General features: G+C 37.2%; 3 protein-coding genes across 6 annotated transcripts; all 3 read right to left on the bottom strand.

The window, feature by feature from the left end:
- Positions 1 to 4,066: 4,066 nt before the first annotated feature.
- ctu1 (cytosolic thiouridylase subunit 1 homolog (S. pombe)) lies at positions 4,067 to 6,865 on the bottom strand. 2 transcript variants are annotated; one of them, XM_056773373.1, is made up of 3 exons: positions 6,560 to 6,865; positions 5,443 to 5,940; positions 4,067 to 5,370 (listed from the first exon to the last, which is right to left on the bottom strand). In XM_056773373.1, the coding sequence occupies exons 2-3, from the start codon at positions 5,936 to 5,938 to the stop codon at positions 4,835 to 4,837; spliced, it is 1,032 nt and encodes a 343-aa protein (XP_056629351.1). In that variant the 5' UTR covers positions 5,939 to 5,940; positions 6,560 to 6,865; the 3' UTR covers positions 4,067 to 4,834. The 2 variants fall into 2 exon arrangements, with proteins under 2 accessions (XP_056629351.1, XP_056629350.1); XM_056773372.1 differs by having other exon boundaries at positions 5,443 to 5,979; positions 6,560 to 6,858.
- A 1,450-nt stretch (positions 6,866 to 8,315) lies between these two features.
- LOC130439737 (4-galactosyl-N-acetylglucosaminide 3-alpha-L-fucosyltransferase 9-like) lies at positions 8,316 to 12,217 on the bottom strand. Of its 3 annotated transcripts, none has more exons than XM_056772244.1 (2): positions 12,096 to 12,217; positions 8,316 to 9,659 (listed from the first exon to the last, which is right to left on the bottom strand). In XM_056772244.1, the coding sequence occupies exon 2, from the start codon at positions 9,649 to 9,651 to the stop codon at positions 8,542 to 8,544; it is 1,110 nt and encodes a 369-aa protein (XP_056628222.1). In that variant the 5' UTR covers positions 9,652 to 9,659; positions 12,096 to 12,217; the 3' UTR covers positions 8,316 to 8,541. The 3 variants fall into 3 exon arrangements, with proteins under 3 accessions (XP_056628222.1, XP_056628221.1, XP_056628223.1); XM_056772243.1 differs by lacking the exon at positions 12,096 to 12,217 and adding an exon at positions 11,678 to 12,078; XM_056772245.1 differs by lacking the exon at positions 12,096 to 12,217 and adding an exon at positions 9,803 to 10,154.
- Positions 12,218 to 17,655: 5,438 nt separating this feature from the next.
- Positions 17,656 to 19,164, bottom strand: LOC130406933 (4-galactosyl-N-acetylglucosaminide 3-alpha-L-fucosyltransferase 9-like). The gene has a single exon (XM_056729520.1). The coding sequence runs from the start codon at positions 18,921 to 18,923 to the stop codon at positions 17,766 to 17,768; it is 1,158 nt and encodes a 385-aa protein (XP_056585498.1). The 5' UTR covers positions 18,924 to 19,164; the 3' UTR covers positions 17,656 to 17,765.
- Between the last annotated feature and the right edge of the window lie 300 nt (positions 19,165 to 19,464).

The following is a 19,464-nucleotide window of genomic DNA, read 5'->3' as shown; positions in this document are numbered from 1 at the left end:
TTCTAAATCTTTAACTAATAAACCTAAATATTAAGTTATCAGGCACAATTTGACCCCTAGGTGTGTCATTTTTTTATTTGTCTGTAAACACATGAATTTGGATTAGATGGAACAACATTTAAAGAAAAAAACTTGACATACAAGCCAAAGACTGCAGGTTCAGGCCCTATAAAGAATTCATTCATAAGCGTTTGTGATTCATTGTGTCCTTGTGCATGACCTCCTGAGGAAAACTGAAAACTCTTCCTAGCCAGTGTTGAGTGTAACTAGATAATACGAAATTAGTTACTTCTGAAGTAATAAAGCCCAGGTCAGGAAGGAGACAGAATGGCTTAACCAACTGTCTGCTTGCCGTCTCGCGTTACAGAATACACTAAATATACAACATGTAATAATCCCTTCTTACAAACAACATAAAATAGAGACTGTGTCTGTCCCCCGGATTAGCAAACATAAGATATTGCGTAAACCTCTTGAAAGTAATTTAATAAACGTTAAACAAATCAAACATGAACAAAATACAGATAATCAGCTGTTACGACTCGGATTGCTTAATATTAGATCTCTCTCAAATAAAGCACTTTTTGTTAACGATTTGATAACCGATCATAAAATAGACATGCTTTGTTTGACAGAAACATGGCTAAAGCCAGATGATTTTATTACTCTAAATGAATCCGTTCCCCAAGATTATTACTATAAACACGAGCCTCGTCTAAAAGGTAGAGGGGGAGGTGTCGCTGCACTTTACAAGAATTCTTTTATTACCTCTCAGAAGTCTAATTTTAAATACAATTCTTTTGAAGTCATGGTACTTCACGTATCGACACCTAATACTAAGGACAAAACATTTTTAAAATTTATTCTAGCTATTGTATATAGGCCTCCAGGGCACCACACAGATTTTATTAAAGAATTTGGTGGGTTCTTATCAGAACTAGTACTGGCCGCAGATAGAGTCCTTGTCGTCGGTGACTTTAATATCCATGTAGACAATGATACAGATGCCTTGGGACTGGCTTTCAAAGACACTCTTAACTCCATGGGCGTTAGTCAACATGTGTCAGGACCCACTCACCTTCGTAATCATACTTTAGATTTAATACTTTCTTATGGTATAAATGTGGACGATGTTAAAATCGTTCAGCAGAGTGAAGATATTTCGGATCATCATCTGATATTATGTTTGCTTCAATGGCCTACGGCTGCAAATCAAACTCCTTGTTACAAATATGGTAGAACGATCACTTCAACTACCAAAGATGCGTTTCTCGATAATCTGCCTGAATTGTCTAAAATATCTAGCATGAGTAATAACGTTGACGATTTTGACACTACTATTGAAAATTTTAACTCTACTTTCTCGGAAATATTAGACACAGTTGCTCCTCTGCGTTTAAAGAAAATTAAAAATAGCAGCCCAACACCGTGGTATAATGAACACACTCAGACTCTAAAAAAAGCATCCCGTAAAATGGAGCGCAACTTTAAGAAAACGAATTTAGAGGTATTTCGTATAGCATGGAAGGATAGTACTCGAAATTACAGGAATGCATTAAAAACGTCTAGATCCGCCTACTTTTCAACACTAATAGAGGAAAACCATCACAACCCTAGGTTCTTATTTAACACCGTGGCTAAATTAACAAAAAATAAGTTGTCATCGACGTCAGATTCTGATTATCAGCATAACAGTGATGAATTTATGAACTACTTCACGAGTAAAATCCAAGATATAAGAGAAAAAATTATAACAATGCAACCTGTAGTGAAATCCGCTGAACAAACTAACTACAGCACCCCTAAGGAGAAATTGCAATTATTTTCTACAGTAGATCACGATGAACTCTCTTAAATCATTAGATCATCCAAATCAACAACATGCGTGCTAGACCCTATACCTACAAAACTACTGAAAGAAATGCTCCCAGAAATTATAGATCCTCTTCTTAGTATTATTAACTCATCTCTGACATTAGGACATGTGCCTAAAGCATTTAAGGTGGCTGTTATAAGGCCTCTTTTAAAAAAACCCAAACTCGACCCTAAAGAACTAGGGAATTACAGGCCTATATCGAATTTACCTTTTATATCTAAAGTTCTGGAAAAAGTAGTTTCAACTCAATTATGCTCCTTCCTCCAAAGGAATGACATTAATGATGAATTCCAGTCTGGATTTCGAGCATGTCACAGTACAGAGACTGCTTTGATCAGAGTTACAAATGATCTGCTTTTACCGTCTGACCGTGGCTGTATTTCGTTATTGGTGCTGCTAGACCTCAGTGCTGCATTTGACACCATTGACCACAGCATACTTCTACATAGACTCGAAAATTACGTTGGCATTAACGGAATAGCATTGAAATGGTTTAAGTCTTATTTATCCGACCGTTTTCAATTTGTAGCAATAAACAATGAGGTGTCCCGCAAATCACAAGTCCAGTACGGTGTACCACAGGGCTCAGTCTTGGGACCCCTGCTCTTCGCATTATACATGCTACCTCTAGGAGATATAATAAAGCGACACGGAATTAGCTTTCACTGTTATGCTGATGATACTCAACTTTATATTTCCTCGATGCCTCATGAAACCCAGCAGTTTCATCGAATAAAGGATTGCATAGTTGACTTAAAAATGTGGATGAGTAACAATTTTTTACTACTAAACTCGGACAAAACAGAAGTGTTACTTACTGGACGGAAAACTGCTATGCGTAACAACCAAGAATACTGCTTAACGATTGACGGATGCTCCATAAAATCCTCGTCATCAGCTAAGAATCTTGGCGTTGTATTCGACAGTACTCTCTCATTTGAAAGCCATGTCGCAAACACCTGTAAAATTGCATTTTTCCATTTTAAGAATATATCTAAATTACGTCATATGCTGTCACTTTCAGATGCAGAGAAATTAATTCATGCATTCATGACATCAAGACTAGATTACTGTAATGCACTTCTAGGTGGTTGCCCTGCGGGCCTATTACAAAAACTGCAACTGGTTCAAAACGCGGCAGCTCGAGTTCTTACACGTACAAAAAAGTATGAGCATATAACCCCGGTTCTGTCAACCTTGCACTGGTTACCTATAAAGCATCGCATTAACTTTAAGATCTTGCTTATTACCTATAAAGCCCTACATGGTCTAGCGCCGCAGTATTTGAATGATCTTCTATTGTATTACAGACCTCCACGTACATTACGCTCTAAGGGGTCCTGTCAGTTGGTAATACCTAGAATTTCAAAATCAAGTGCAGGTGGTAGATCGTTTTCTTATCTAGCGCCTAAACTTTGGAATATTCTTCCCTGCACGGTCCGGGAGGCAGACACACTCTGTCAGTTTAAATCTAGACTAAAGACTCATCTTTTTAATCTTGCATACACTACACCTCCATAATATTAATCCTCAGAGGATTTAGGCTGCATTATCTAGATCAACCGGAACCAGGAACACATCCAACAACAAATGATGCACTTGTTGCATCAAAGAGTGCAGAACAGTACTCTACTCTCAGCCAGTCTTGTCTCTTTGTTCCAAGGTAACCGCAGGATGCAGTTCATGCCCAGACCTGATGGCAGAGCTGAGAATGGAAAGCGGTGACCTGACAAGTGCTAAGAGGATAGAGCTGGATAAAGGACGCGACAACTTTGTTTTTCCTACAACATTTCAAATGCTATTAGATTGTTAATGATAATCTTTAATCCTTAATTTTTATATTTTTACTAAGCCTTGTTGTGCAAGCACTGTTGAGCTTGTGCAGAGGCAGCAGCTTTTGCCAGAGGGGAACTGGAATCCCCTGGTTGGGCCTGGGTTCCCCTGAGGTTTTTTTTCTCGATGGGAGTTTTGGGTTCCTCACCACCGTTTGCATATTGTTTTGCACTATCTGCCTGGCCGGGGGGGCTGCTTTAGAATTCATACTTGTATTAAATGTGTCTCATGTACAGCTGCTTTGTAACAATGAAAATTGTAAAAAGCGCTATATAAATAAAGTTGAGTTGAGTTAATTAAACTAAATGCTGTGTGAAATATATGTGTGCAAAAGAGGAATTGACATCAAAATTCAAAATCTTTAAAATCTATGCTTTAATGTATACTTCTCACATTTGTAATAATTTGGTCAGTTAATAATACTTCTTTATGTAGATTCATACTAGTTATTTGAATTAATCAAGAGAGACGTTTTATGTCCATCCTTGAATCACTTAACCAACCATGGTTGATCTAGGATAAAGAAAGTAAAAAGTCATGAGTAATGAAATACTTTTTGGAGAGAGTAATTTGTATAGTTATCTAATTTTACTGTTGAATATGTAATTAGTAACTTTTTCCAAGTAACTTGCCCCACACTGTTCCTGGCAATCACAAATGATATTTTATGACTTTATGCCCAATATATAACTATGCAAACTTAATTATATGATTATGTGGATGATTATACCACATCAGGTCACAAGTTGAAGTACATTAAAAACACTCCTTTCCATATTCGTTTTATTCTCTAATATGTACAGATTCGCTTAATAGGACAAGGTGTAACAATCCCACAATTTCAGCAGTTTAATGTGATACAAAACATCTTCCAAAGACTTGGAAGTTAAATTAGAATGGATGATTAAAAACTTTATTACAATGTCGTTTCAATTAGAAACGTGTTCAGATAGGAACAGCTCGTGTCTCTGAGTTAAGGCATTAAAGCTTGAAATGTGACATTCAGTTGTGTTTAACTAACCCAAACCTCAATAATAAAACAAAATGATCTCATAAAACAAAGCAGGGCATCTTTAAAACTACATTTTTGTTTAGTTATATGTTGTAATTAAAATCAATCTTGTGTCAAAAATCCACAGCTTTTAGTTTCCTTTGTTCCTTCTCTGTCAAAGGCTCCTGAGCCAGAATTTTGCCATGCAGGCGGTGATGTTTTCCGATGCCCAGCTTGGGTAACCCTCGATTCAGGCCCTCCAACAGAACACAGGACTTGCACAAAGCCTGACTCGAGATATACCCGCAGCGTGAACACGTTCCCTGGACCGGCATCTTCACGCCCTCCTTTATCGAGAGGGTCTCTCCAGAGTGGATGACGTCTATGATGGAGCTGGGCCTGATGGACTCCAGGTCTTTGAGGTAGGCCCGAGCGTGACCTCGGTACGCATTGGGCGAGTAGATGCATTCCGTGGAAAAGTAGTCGAGCTTCTTGAAATAGGCATAGAGGACGATCTCCTTCTCATAGGCGTATTTAAGGGGCTTGCAGCGCGGGATGGCGCCCTCTCCCTCGCTGGCCGTGCTAATGGCTGTGCAGCGACGTAGACGTGCAATGTCCCCACGCAAAACATTCATGAGAACCGTCTCCGCCACGTCGTCTGCATTGTGACCTGCTCGATAAACGAAACAATTATGAGAAAAGAAAAGAGAACAAGATGCTGAACCATTAGATAGGAGATCACCTGTGCATATCTTGTCTACTTTCAGCATCATGGCTCCCCGGTCCAGCGCCTGTCGGCGAAAAACACCACAGAAAGTGCAGTTATTCTTCAATCCCACCTGCTTCACAATGGCGTCCATGGTCCAGCCGTACAGCTCCTCATAAGACACGATCTTCAGGGGCAGATCATACTGCTGCTGGTTTCTCTTCACCGTTTCCAGCGAATCGTCTCTATAACCGGTGATGCCCTCATCCACAGACAGCAGCAGAAGGTTCAGCCCGTAATCATAGCGCTCATTTAAGACTTTCATCACGTGGGCCAGAACAGTAGAGTCCTTACCACCCGAGGCACCGATGGCCACCGTCTCCCCACGATTGAACAGGCTGGCAGACACGATGGTTTGATGGATCTCCTCCTCAAAAGCCCCGAAGAAGCAGTCCTTACAGAGGGAGTGTCCCGTCTTTGGCCGCTTGAGAACTGCACGTCTTTGTGAGCAATGACTGCACTGGACAGGCATGTCTGCAGAGGGATTCTGATGGTCAGCATTCAGCTCACGATCTGATACAAACATCATTAAAAAAAAAGACATCAAAGTAAACATATCCAAAACATTAAGAACAGTTTTTGTTCTTGTTACAGAATCGACAACGTTCACAGCTTAATTAAATATAAATGTAAACTAATAATAATTGAATAGGTCTGGCACTGAAAAATAAAACTGAATTGTAGCATTAAAATAAAAAGTAATTAAAGGCGTAACTAAAATCACAAAAGCATTATATGGCTCTATATTTAAACGCAAATCACATGATGGCAGCTCAACCAATCGCATTTAATAGACCTCACAACGTCCAAAAATAAAATCACCATATTTGTTAAATACAAATCGTAATTTTGTATCTCGAACTATATAAACTATTATTTTAGAGCAGAGCAAATCACAATACTTTGGTGACATTTAGTGAATATGTGATAAACTAGTTCAGAAACGAAAATAATTATGTAAAATAACAACTACCTATACTTATTATAAAGAAACATGAGTGTTAACAGTGTTTTAAGAATACAACACACTATGACAGCAGGCTGAAATACAGGGAACGTACGGTTAAGTTGCATGAATGTACATATTACAAACCTGAAATATTTCCTCCGATTTATAACTGTCATAAAACAAAACGCTTAGTGCCGAGTCAAAAGAAAACACCGCGAAGAAGTGGAAGAGTTTGATTATGGATTAAAATAAAAACACTTCTCTGACTTTAAACAGTTTGACGTGCTCATTCTCAGTAGCTCGTGTTGTGTGTCTCTTCTTCTCCTCTTCTCTCAGCTGATGTCGCATTTCCGCCACCTGCTGGAATGGAAGCGCTTGACGTCTAGGGTAAACTTTTTTATTATATCATATTTATTCTATCTTTCTATATCTTGTTAAACAAAATGTATTCCTTTATGTGCTTTAAATTAACCGATACATTTTAATTTACCCACAAAGAAAGATTATATACTCCTCTTCTCTCAGCTGTTGTCGTATTTCCGCTTCCTGCTGGAACGGAAGCGCTTGATGTCGAAGCGTAGTGGTCGGCGATACTGTAAAATTCGGTATCGATCCGATACCAAGTAAATGCAGGACCAGTATTGCCGATATCGATACCGATACCAATACTTTTAGAAACATTCACTTGAATTTACTGAGTAATGAATGCATCATTCATTTGCTAAATCTGAATACATTTTCATGAAATATTTTGTGATTTGTGCTCTTAATGTACCTATAGGCTAAGTAATCATGTAAATGTTAAAACACAGGACATAATTTAAACCAAATAAATATATTTATTTAGTTATTTATTCCTGTAATAGAATTTGCAAACATGAACTTTGCACCAAATTATTACTGGAAAATGGTAACAATAACAGATTAACAGAACAGAAAACCGATATATAACAAAACAATTTCTCCGTATCTCAGTACTATATCTCTAGCTTTTAAAAAAAGTCTACAAAATTATTACTGAAAAACAAAGCTTTTAATACTGCTTTTCCGTTTTTGTTCACTGAATTTATAAACAAAGTGCACACAATTGCTTGAGAAATAAAGTAAATAAAGTGTTTAAATAATAAAATACTTTACTTTTTTGGCTTTTTACCCCCAAAGGCCCAGTGTCATACAACGCAGTTCGCAGTAATTGTATTCTTTTCTCTGGCTGCAGCTGCATCTGCGTGCTTGCGTTTAGCGCTGTTGAGATACGTGACAGCGGACTACAAAACACGGCAAGGAAGAGCAACGTGTTTAAACTAGGTGTATATGAAATAAAAAGTTCTTCTTTATTATACAATTATAAGCAACATTAGTAAATAAATTAAATCTGTAGTAAACACATTAGTATCGATGTTTTTATGTTAGGATCGATCCTTTTCGATACAACCTCGGCATCGGAATTATATTTCAAGATCGATCCGCCTACCCCTCGGAAGTTAAAAGTTTGTTTTATATCATTTTTATTATATTTTTCCATATCTTGTTATACAAAATGTATCGCTTTAGGTGCTTTAAATCAACCGATTAATTGTAACTATTTTTCACTTCTGAGACGTCACTAACTATAGTAGAAACCTTGTATATTTTTTGATCCATTGAACACAAAATAAAACAGTTCTGGGGCACCTTTGACTACCATAAACATTTTCCTACTATGGTAGTCAAAAATTTCCCATAAATGAAAAGTGCTAACCCTCTTCCAAATGTCATTCTCTGTGTTATAAAGTCATTTACACAGGTATGAAATCATGTGAGTGTGGGTAAATGATTACAATGTTGAACAATCCCTTTCAATATACTCATTTCAAAATATCACAATTGGGTCAAACAAATATCACAAACAGGATTTAGCTCATTCATTTTGGAATGTATTTATTTAAAGCATGTCAAATAAAAAATTGAATGAATAAAATAAAATAGTATAAAGTTGGATGCAACAACAATAACAGTTTTAGTACAGGAAATTCATACAGGTCTAAACTCGTCTGTTCAATAACAATATTTCTGCACTTAAAAACAGTTTTAACACCAATTAGCACCAAACAGCAAAACCAAACTCCAAAACCTGAGATGATCGAAAATTAGTTAAAAAACCATTCATAGATATCATGAGCTTCTTGATATTCCTTGTGTCTCGCTACATGATCGCAGGCCGTGCAAATGGCCAGAACAAACTCTTGATTCTGTACTATTAAATGAGGTCGTGCTGAGAAATGTCTCCTCCAGTTAAAGTACCTGCGATACGCATCTTCATCTCTGTCCAGCTGCATCAGATATTCTGCCAGTGACTTTGCGTCTGGGAAGTCGTCCACGTGAATGAAGGCATCACCCGGTGCAAACCTCTCATAGTTCTTTCTGGGAGGTCCCAGCACCACAGGTACAGTACCTGCTGACAGAGGTCCATTGAACTTTTCTGTGATGTAGTCCTTGTGAATGGAATTCTCAAAAGACAGATAAAACTTGCAGCTGGCTATGGTGGGATAATAGTCTTTATAATCCAGGAACGTTCCGTACGCTTTTCCAAACAAATGTATATTGACGTGTTTTTTAAGTTCATTGTAGTAAGCGTTCCTCCTGCCGACACCTGTATGGGCAGCATTATTACTTACGATCCAACAGACCAGTTTGTCCTTTTTGGGAATTTTAAAATCCTCATTTGGAGTTTTGTTGCCTGTCAGTCTCAACCGCACAGGAATGTCAGCGTCCTCTCTATAACTGAGAGTCAGATTAAAGAGGTTTTCAATCCCTGGAATTTTCTGCGTGTTTGTTGGAGATTCTACATTAAGCCAGATCCACTTTTGGAACGAGGGACGAGGAGATGGTGGAAGGGTGGACAGGTCCCAACGAATAGCCTTGTGAAAAACAAGGACAGCGTCTGAACTGCTGTAGAGAGCTCTATCGTCCGTCAGGTGACAGCCATCAATATTGTAAATGGTTTTACAGTCACTCAGATCAAATCGGTAATTTTCAGGCCAGACCCATAACAAAAGTACAGGTTTCTCCACTGTTTCTTCAGCAATTGAGTTGTTCTTCTCTTCATGTTGTCCATCTGAGAGTTGATTGAATTGAGGAAGTTGAGGTGGACAGTAGGTCAGAGGTAAAGTCCAGAAAAAGAAAAATAAGCTCAGGGAGACGACGACGGCAACTGTCAGTATACTGCGACAACCCGGAGCTGAACATCCCTTTGACATTTTACGATCTAACAGAATGATTTAGAGAAAATGAAAGAAAAAAGTTAATATGTCAATATAAAAAAATTCAATTGCTTTGAGATATTTCTAAATGAATATAAAGCACTTCCTATGGGTAAGATCATGACAGCTCCGAATGAAAGAACAATACCTTTCCTAACAACTGCAGCTTTCCTGTGTATTCAAGTGACAAAGTACACACTGATGTTTCCTAATGTCCTAATAAATCTTCTTTGAGGAAGGACAGGACAAATCCATTTTTATCTTACCAAACCCCGGTTAAAGTTAATCATTACCATGAATGTATTCATGTGTAAACTGAATGTATTCGTTGAAAGCAAGGTCTGAAACAGAATGTTATGCTGTTTGTAGGCAGTGCCCAGGCAGTGTCCCTTGTGTTTTAATATGATGCTTGTTTTGTGCCATGGTGACTGTGTTTAATTTCTCCGCCCCAGGGAATGACATGAAATGAAATGACAACAACAATACTTTTTTTTGACAGTGATTTTGACAAAGGTGTGCAAAGACAATGTTCAAACTATTCAAAACTACTCTTTGTTGTATGTGAATTCATATTGTGAAATATATATATATAATAAATGATATATAAATGCCACAATAACAGTAAATCGCTTTGGATTAAAGCGTCTGCTAAATGACTAAATGTCAATGTAAATGTACATTCATATGGTAGCTAATTAAAAATTCATTGAGTAGTTGTACCACAAATGTTAAATTATTACTGCAGAGTTTACATTTTTTAAATGATTTTTAACTTTGTTATTATTAATTTATGCTATTAAAAATAAATGTCAAATTAATTTATCGAAACTTCAGAATCTCTGGACTTCAAAGTTACCATGAAACGGAAGTTGCGATTGACTTCTTTTTGTATTGTGAAGATTGTATCTGAAGTTAGAAAAAAATGTAGGGAGGGTTTTATTTTGCCGTTCCATTTTGATTTGAAAAGTTTGTTGAAAGTTGGGCGTGGAGGGGAGGGCTAAAAATGCCTGGCCATTGGATACATTGGAACTAGTATGGTTCTACCTCTTTTAAAGATTACAACTGCAAATTAATTGCACAGATAAATAATAAATAATAATCAATGCAACACTGTGTAAAACAGTATAATTTTACGGTATGATTTCATGGTGACTTTAAAGTTTGAAGATATGTCTCTACCGTCTCTCACACCATTAAACATTAATAATATACTTTATCTGCCACTACATTAGGGCAGAGGCATAACCACCAATTTTTCTGTGTTGTGTAATGTTATACAATTTGTGAAATAATTGCTTAAAAGTTTAGATAATATCTTTAAAAGTTGTATTTGAATAGTATTATCCATTAATAAGTTTGAGTAATAATATGCTCACTTATGCTTGCTTGCTGGACTATCACTGGATCTGCACCGGCATACTTTCACACCCTCCCACACCCCATTAATGGCCCTGCATTCAGCAAACAAGCGGCGTCTTTTATTGCCTTCCCATAAGGGCAGCAAATCGCTTTCCCGATCATTCTCATTCACTACTTCTTCCTGGTAGAACATTCTGCCGAACTGTTCGGTCAACCACATCTCTCACAACATTCAACAAAATACTTAAAACCCATCTTTTCTGTAGATACTTGACAGACAAATTAAAAATTAAAAAGAATAATATAAAACCCTCTCTCTTTCTCTCAAAAGGTAGTGGTCTAGCTTTTGTTGAAACTATTGTATTAGCACCTTTTGTATTATTGCTCCTGTATGACATATCGCTTATCGCTCCCTGAATAATAAAAGCGTCTGCTAAATGACTAAATAATTATTAATAATTGTTTTTTATGACAAATGAAACATTTAAAAAAATCGAATGCCAAGTGAAAAATGGTTCTTCTCTTTTATCATTTTTTTGCAAAAATAAATAGGCCTAAATATATACACTCACATACACTAGCACATCTTTTTTTTATTACTTACATATTTATTGAGGTAGCATTTTAATAGGATATTATTGGAAATATATAAGAACTGTCTTACCATCGAACATGTCCAAAGTTTTCCAAATTTGTGCCGTAATGGATAGTAGACAGTTGTGCCGTATTCCGATGTAGACAGTTTTTAAGTTACATAACTTAATAAGTTAGTAAATGTATTGTTTGACGTCATTATATGAATACATTTAATTTTATGTTCTGTTTGTTGTTCAATATGATGCAATAAAAAACTTTATAAATTAGCAGCTGTATATTTAATTCTGGTAATTCTGCGAATTTGGTGTTTATTTAGACCAAGTTTATCATCGATGTCAGTTATTTAACTAAGCCTGCTTCCGAAAATACTGCGACTGCACTACCAGGAACAAAAACAATACATAGACACAAATACGAAAACTTAGCAGATCAAGCACAAGCTGTAAAATGTATTAATTCGTAAAATGAAGCATTCGTGCCCTCACCTCAAGATTGTGCAACAGCTTCTTTCCACAAATCATTTGACTTAAAAGACAAAATAGGCTATACTCTAACACCCTTGACTATTTTTGCACCAACACTTCTGCTAGTCCCTCATTGAACGTTTCCGGGGTACAGAAAATGACTACATGGACAATGTGTCTATGTTACTACTTATTTGCACTTTATTATTTGTGTCACGTTTGCACTTAATGTTGTACTTGCACAAATTTGCACATGTGCATGTAGTCTGATTATAGCACCTTTATCCTGGGGGAACGTTGTTTCGTTTCAATGTGTACTTTTGTATATTGTTGAAATGACAATGAAAGCCACTCGAAGTTGGATTCCACGACGATCCACCTATTGTCAGCACTGAGCAGACAGACACAGACTGTGAACAGGAAGAGGAATAGGTGAGTGTTACCGAATCCTTTCAGCGGGTGCCGAAATACATGCCACTTCTCATAAAGCACGGCCCACAGCCCACAGCGTCAATTGAGAACAGGGAAGTTGCACAGTTAAGGACCTGAGGATGTGGTCAGAGTTCAGAGATGCATTTTGCAAGAGAGAGGAAGGGGGGCAGGGTTGTTGAAGCTCTCTTGTAGTCTGTTGGTTGTGGCCTGAATACTCTGCAGTCTGATGGCAGGTGCCTGAAGAAGCTGTTTGTTGGGTGGGGGATCCATAAATGTCCTGGAGGAAGATCTGGAAGGGATTTGTTTATATATGTTATATACTATACACTTATATATGTTTTTAATTCTTCAAGCCTTTTCCGGCAGAGAGGGGACGGGTTTGGAATCGCACAGACACTGAGCATTTGATGCCAGAGTAAATAAACACAAAGGGGTTTTGATGAGACACACAAAGGTTCTGTGCACCTTTGGATAATTTTGAATTCCTTTCGGCTTTCAAAAGATACTTTTTTGCATACTTTTAATAAAAGTGTGTTTTGGAGATTGTGATGAATTCTTATAGCAACCGTTGTAAATGTGGGTTACATACATGTGTCCAGATTGATATGTGTATTTGTAAATATTTATGTTTTATAAATGTGTGTTCTGAGCCTTTTTAAATTATTACTGCAGCAAACTGTGTTTGAAAACAGTGCAATGTCGGAAAACACATTACAAATTTCTATTTCTCCGCAGTAAGTATGTTAAGTTATTTGATACCAAACTCATAAGAAACATTAACTTACTCAGTAGTACATCAATGTTTGCAAAAAATATTTGCTATTGTAATAACATACCTGAAATTTCAGGAGAAATAAACACAAGAAACGGTTTGTGGGTTTCATCAGATGCGGCTGGCAGCACACACGCACGTCACCATGACAACCCCAAGGGCGCCCCCTTATGGCAGAGGCCGGCATTGCACTATTTTAAAACTCAGTGTCCTACCTACAGTAATAATTCAAACAGGCTCAGAACACACATTCAGAAAACATAAATATTTACAAATACACCTTACAATGTGGAAACACGTATGTATCCCACACAAACGCGACAGCTTTTTTCTTAGATCAGAAGGCTTTGTTGTTTCCAGGCGGACCGTTAAAGAACGCGACGCGCATGTTTCCCGGAAATCCTGTGAAATTCAACCAATCAGAGGACGACTTCAAACATGCTGAAGTTTCCAGAAAAGTGTGCCATATGCATCAGACGTTCAGACAACGGATCGTGACGTCCGAGGCCGAGACTAGGGTCCGATCATTTAAACGCGCCGATCGAACATCACTAAAACATGTGTACTCTCAAATATGTAAAGTAAAGTAAAGAAAGAATATTAATAAACCGCGTAAGTAATATATCAGGCAGTGAGTTAAAAAGAAATGACCGTTAACGTTTAAATGATGCAAGCGCGCGGCACTTTACAGAACAGAGAAGGCGCGTGCGCGCACTTAATAAATAGTAATGCGGTTTTAAATGTGGTATCGAATTAAACTCCTGTTTAATAGCTGTCAGAAATCGGATTTATAGCATTCGTCTTGACATTATTACAGATTTGACAATGATCATACATTTTCCACGCAATAATATAAATGACCAGTTCACCATGGGATTAATTCACAGCGTTATGTGAGGACGTGGCTAAGACGTTTCTGTAACGTAACCAACAATTCTAAGACATGGAATGTTGCCAAGACATCCTCAGAATGTGGTCACAAAGTCACGGTGATGTCTTCAGAGCGTACTGTGTTAGCAATATTTGAATAAAAGTACAAAGATCTTGCCAGAAAATGACTTTGTTAGAGGTGAAAGTAACCTTTAAGAATATGACTTGAGTAAAAGTCTTAAAGTATCAGATACATTTTGTACTTAAGTATCAAAAGTACTCTTTCTCAAAAAGTCTCAAATGCTGACAGATTCGGTCATATATCATTAAACAACATACAACAATAGGCTATACAAACTATACGCAAAGCCTTGCCATATATTATATTATTATTATTTATTAAGTCTACAGTATACTGTCCTGCACTTTTTTTTTTGATGGCACATTTTATTTTTATTTCTACCATATTTATGTATATTCTCTTGTTTTGTTTACATATAATTGCACTGTCCATTGACCTGACTCATATTTCACTGCTGATTATATTCTGTATAATTGTGTATGTCACTTATAAAACCTTGAACGAAACATGATTTCTCGTTCCCGTCTGATTGATGGGCATCAGCGGTGGAGTTGAACACAACAGATCCCATCACTTCACGCTCCTTCACAGCGTCATGAAGCTACGGGATTGTTGTTGTTTTGATCGTGCGGCCTATAGCGGTGGTTTCTACAAACTGTACCTTTAACATTATTGTTGTTGGAAATTGTCCTACCGGGTTGCAATATGTACTTGATGGTACGTATTTTGTTGCGCTGCAAAAGGTGAACAGAGGTACGTATTTCCTATAAGACCAGGTTGCATTTAGATGAAATGGCACCTTTAGGTGGAACCAGTTGTGCTTCAGCAGAATACAACATTTCTGTTGGCTTGACAAAATCTGGCCAGAAAATGTGAAAAAAGCTTGAAAGGTTTTCAATAGTGTCTCTTTGGGGAAATATCGGGGCGGCTCTTACGATGTATTACATTATTTGAATATTTCAGTACTAACAGAGGCTGCCAGCGTAAAAGCTTTGTCAAGCCAACATGATGAAATGTTTATTTAGTGGCTCATCATGTTGCCATTGTGAAGCCGACATAAAAGAGCAGTTTCAGTGATGACATTTAAGCAATAGTTCAACTTTAAAATGATATTCTGTCATCATTTACTCACGCTTTTATCCTTTTAAACCTGTGTGATTTTGTTTCTTCTTCAAACCTTCATTTTGAAGGTTGAACATTGCTTTAGGCAAGACCTTAGTTAAACATACTCTAGTAGTTTTAACAAACACGCCTTACAAGAAATCATGATTTTAGTCTAAAAGCTCCCCAACATGTTTAACTAGCGTATCTATAGCCACTATAAACAAATATAGCTGATTTCTTAGGGCGTTTTACTGTATGTGTTGCACATCTAAATTTCAGTAAAATTTTTATTTATCCTGAAGTTTTTATTTAAACATTGTCCCTCAATTCTCTTTATGCTTGTAAATTATGTAAAGTCTGTTGGACTTCCAGTGTAAACGAAGCATGATATATAAACAAACCAGCCATGCCCTATCTGGGTCTCTGCGTGTCAGAGAGCAGGTGCGGTTCTCTTATGAGTTTACATATATCTAAGAGAGAGATATCCTTTGTGGCTGCATTCATGTTGTTGTGTTGTGTTATGGTAGATGTATTGAAAGATGTTTCATTTGACTGAACAAATTCAGGGGATAAATGTTTACGCTTGATTCATGTTGAACTTCATATAATTCATCAAACATTCACCAGTAATGAGAAAATTAACTCTGCAGTTTTATTTTATCCCAGGGTTTTTGTGTGAATACAGTGTTACTGAAGACCAGCAGCACGGCACAGTTTGGTTATCTCTTATCTCACACACCAGTTCACTTCGGCTGTGACCATTTGGTGAGCCTGCACTGGAATTTTTTATTTTATTATTATTTTATTAAGGAAAGAGTTAGATGATATATTACAGACAAAGAATGTAACTAATGCTCATCTTGAATTCACAATTATCTCCTAATACCCACAGCTCTCCCCCAAAAGAAAAATAAATACATATATATGGAATAAATAAACAACAAAACAATAACAACAATGAATGAGCAAAAACATTACAAAAAACAAATACAAATATATAAATTGGTGAAAAAAATAGAAAAATAGGGAATTCTTAAGTTATGATAAGACAGTCAATGTAGAGCCCATTGAGTCTTATGTTATTTGTTTCAATGTGTTTAAATTTAACTTTTCATTTCAGCTTGAGGGGAGATACGTCCTTTTCAAAATATGACATCATTGTAGACCATACCAAATAAAAATGTTTAGTGGATCCTCTAAGGGAATATTTAATTTTCTCTAATTTCAAAAACAGCATCACAGAGTGAATCTAAAGGTGAGTTACTGGATTTCCAATTAAGTAGTTTTCTTCTCCGAGCCAAGAGACCTTCAAAAGAACAAGCATCTTCACAGTTTTTAGGCATGACCACATCTCGTTCAGATTCTCCAAAAACAACCATTTTAAAACTAGTAGTATTGAAGTATATGTCCTTAGTATATGCCCTTGACAAAATAAAAAATATATAAGTACTATAGTCTATGAAGAATCTTAAACTGAATGAAACCTAAGCGAGTACAAGAGGTTATCCCTATAGATGGGGTTCTATGGCTAATGTAAAATAGTAGAGGACTAAGAGGGAATCCTTGTCTTGTACCCCTTGAAAGAGGAAAGGACTCTGAACGTACCCTATTTGTCAGTACAGATGCTTTGGGGGAAGAATATAATAACCTAATTTGTGAAGAACGTTTGTTCCAAACCAAATCTATCAAGCACAGAAAATAAATATTTCCATTGCACACTGTCAAACGTCTAGCGAGATGACTGCCTGAGGGACAGGGCTTTGAGACTAACATGGATTTTGTTTTATTATCTTAGTCTGGAGAAAGAAAGGACTTACATCCTAAAAAAACATTTGCAATATTTTTGCATTTGTCTTTCTGAGGAGAAAGCAATGATTTACATTTATTCAAAGTTACAATTGACAAACGGGGTAAGGAAGGAGTTAACAATCTCACATGTGCTGCAGTACAAATATGTCCAAATGTGTCTAGAAAAGTACAAAGATAGAGAATGCATCAGAACGAGGCACCTGCACCTAAAAACAACGTCATGTTAATGTGTAACATAAATCTCCTCTTAAAGTTCAGGAAATGTTCTCCTCCAGTCTGCTGATATTGAATTGAGAGGCATGTTTATCCTGAGGGTTGTGGTCTACAATGTAATGAAACCTTATACAGATAAATCTTAATCAACTGACTTTCAGTAATGTGTGTTTTTTCCTCCCTTTTTATGAATAGATGAAATGTCCAACAATAATGAAAATGCATGCTTATATTTTTCCTGGTGTAGACACCTTGGCCAAATAATAAAATATGTAAACAAGAACACTCACACACACACACACAATCTACTGCAAAAATGTAAATGTTTGATTAGGCATATGAAAACATGGGACATCTCCTCTTAAAAGTTTACGCAACTTTTTCATCCACCAAAATCTGAGAGGTTACTTCAGTTAAAAAACCATTCATAGATATCATGAGCTTCTTGATATTCCTTGTGTCTCGCTACATGATCGCAGGCCGTGCAAATGGCCAGAACAAACTCTTGATTCTGTACTATTAAATGAGGTCGTGCTGAGAAATGTCTCCTCCAGTTAAAGTACCTGCGATACGCATCTTCATCTCTGTCCAGCTGCGTCAGATATTCTGCCAGTGACTTTGCGTCTGGGAAGTCGTCCACGTGAATGAAGGCATCACCCGGTGCAAACCTCTCATAGTTCTTTCTGGGAGGTCCCAGCACCACAGGTACAGTACCTGCTGACAGAGGTCCATTGAACTTTTCTGTGATGTAGTCCTTGTGGATTGAATTCTCAAAAGACAGATAAAATTTGCAGCTGGCTATGGTGGGATAATAGTCTTTATAATCCAGGAATGTTCCGTACGCTTTTCCAAACAAATGTATATTGACATGTTTTTTAAGTTCATTGTAGTAAGCGTTCCTCTTGCCGACACCTGTATGGGCAGCATTATTACTTACGATCCAACAGACCAGTTTGTCCTTTTTGGGAATTTTAAAATCCTCATTTGGAGTTTTGTTGCCTGTCAGTCTCAACCGCACAGGAATGTCAGCGTCCTCTCTATAACTGAGAGTCAGATTAAAGAGGTTTTCAATCCCTGCAATTTTCTGTGTGTTTGTTGGCGATTCTACATTAAGCCAGATCCACTTTTGGAACGAGGGACGAGGAGATGGTGGAAGGGTGGACAGGTCCTGGCTAATAGCTCTGTGATAAACAAGGACTGCGTCTGAACTGCTGTAGAGAGCTCTATCGTCCGTCAGGTGACAGCCATCAATATTGTAAATGGTTTTACAGTCGCTCAGATCAAATCTGTAATTTTCAGGCCAGACCCACAACAAAAGTACAGGTTTCTCCTTTGCAGGGGAGGAGGTTGTCTTAGTGCGGTGTCTTTCTAAATATTGTTTAGTTGCGGGTAATGGTGGTGGGCGCTTGGTTAGAGGTGAAGTCCAGAAAAACATGATGCATAGAGAGACGAGAGCAGCAATTGCCACTAAAGCAGTTGCACGGCATGGAGTTCCAAGGGAACTTGTGCTTGACATAATTAGATTTTTAAAAGAACGAATATAACACATTGTAGATTTTATCATCATAAAGAATTAGTTCACCAACAAACAAATCCATAGAAAGAGAACATGATTCACAACACATTGACAGGCGTATGATGCACTTCTATGCAAAGCGTCTTACAAATGACAGCATTTACCATTTTTTCCCCAAGCTATGAACAATAACCGTAGATTACCGAGCCATGATTAAAGTAGGGCAATGGATGATGAGATAACAATGAAGGAAAGCGATTTGTTTATCCAGTTAGGGGTTAATCATGTGGATTCAGAACAGGCATGTCTTCAGTTGTTTTCTTTGCTGAAAAGGCATTTTAGCACAGCTACAAGCCAGTTTTGATAACAATTCTCTGCTGTAATCACAAATTATCCTTTGTGGTTGTTAGCTGAGAGGCATTTTGACATCACATAAATAGATTAATAAAAGCAATGAATGTAAATAATCCAACTCGCCTGTTTTTATGCGCCTTTAATGAAAGAAGAAATCTTTATTTTGTCCCAAATAAGAGTTTACTGAGGAGCTCAGAACTGCTTTGTTGGAGCACTGATGGATTTGCCAGTGCTAAAA

Source organism: Triplophysa dalaica, chromosome 18, assembly GCF_015846415.1.
Source record: "Triplophysa dalaica isolate WHDGS20190420 chromosome 18, ASM1584641v1, whole genome shotgun sequence".
Lineage (NCBI taxonomy): Eukaryota > Metazoa > Chordata > Actinopteri > Cypriniformes > Nemacheilidae > Triplophysa > Triplophysa dalaica.
The sequence above is the reverse complement of the archived record's forward strand: the minus strand, read 5'-3'. Positions and strand labels throughout refer to the sequence as shown.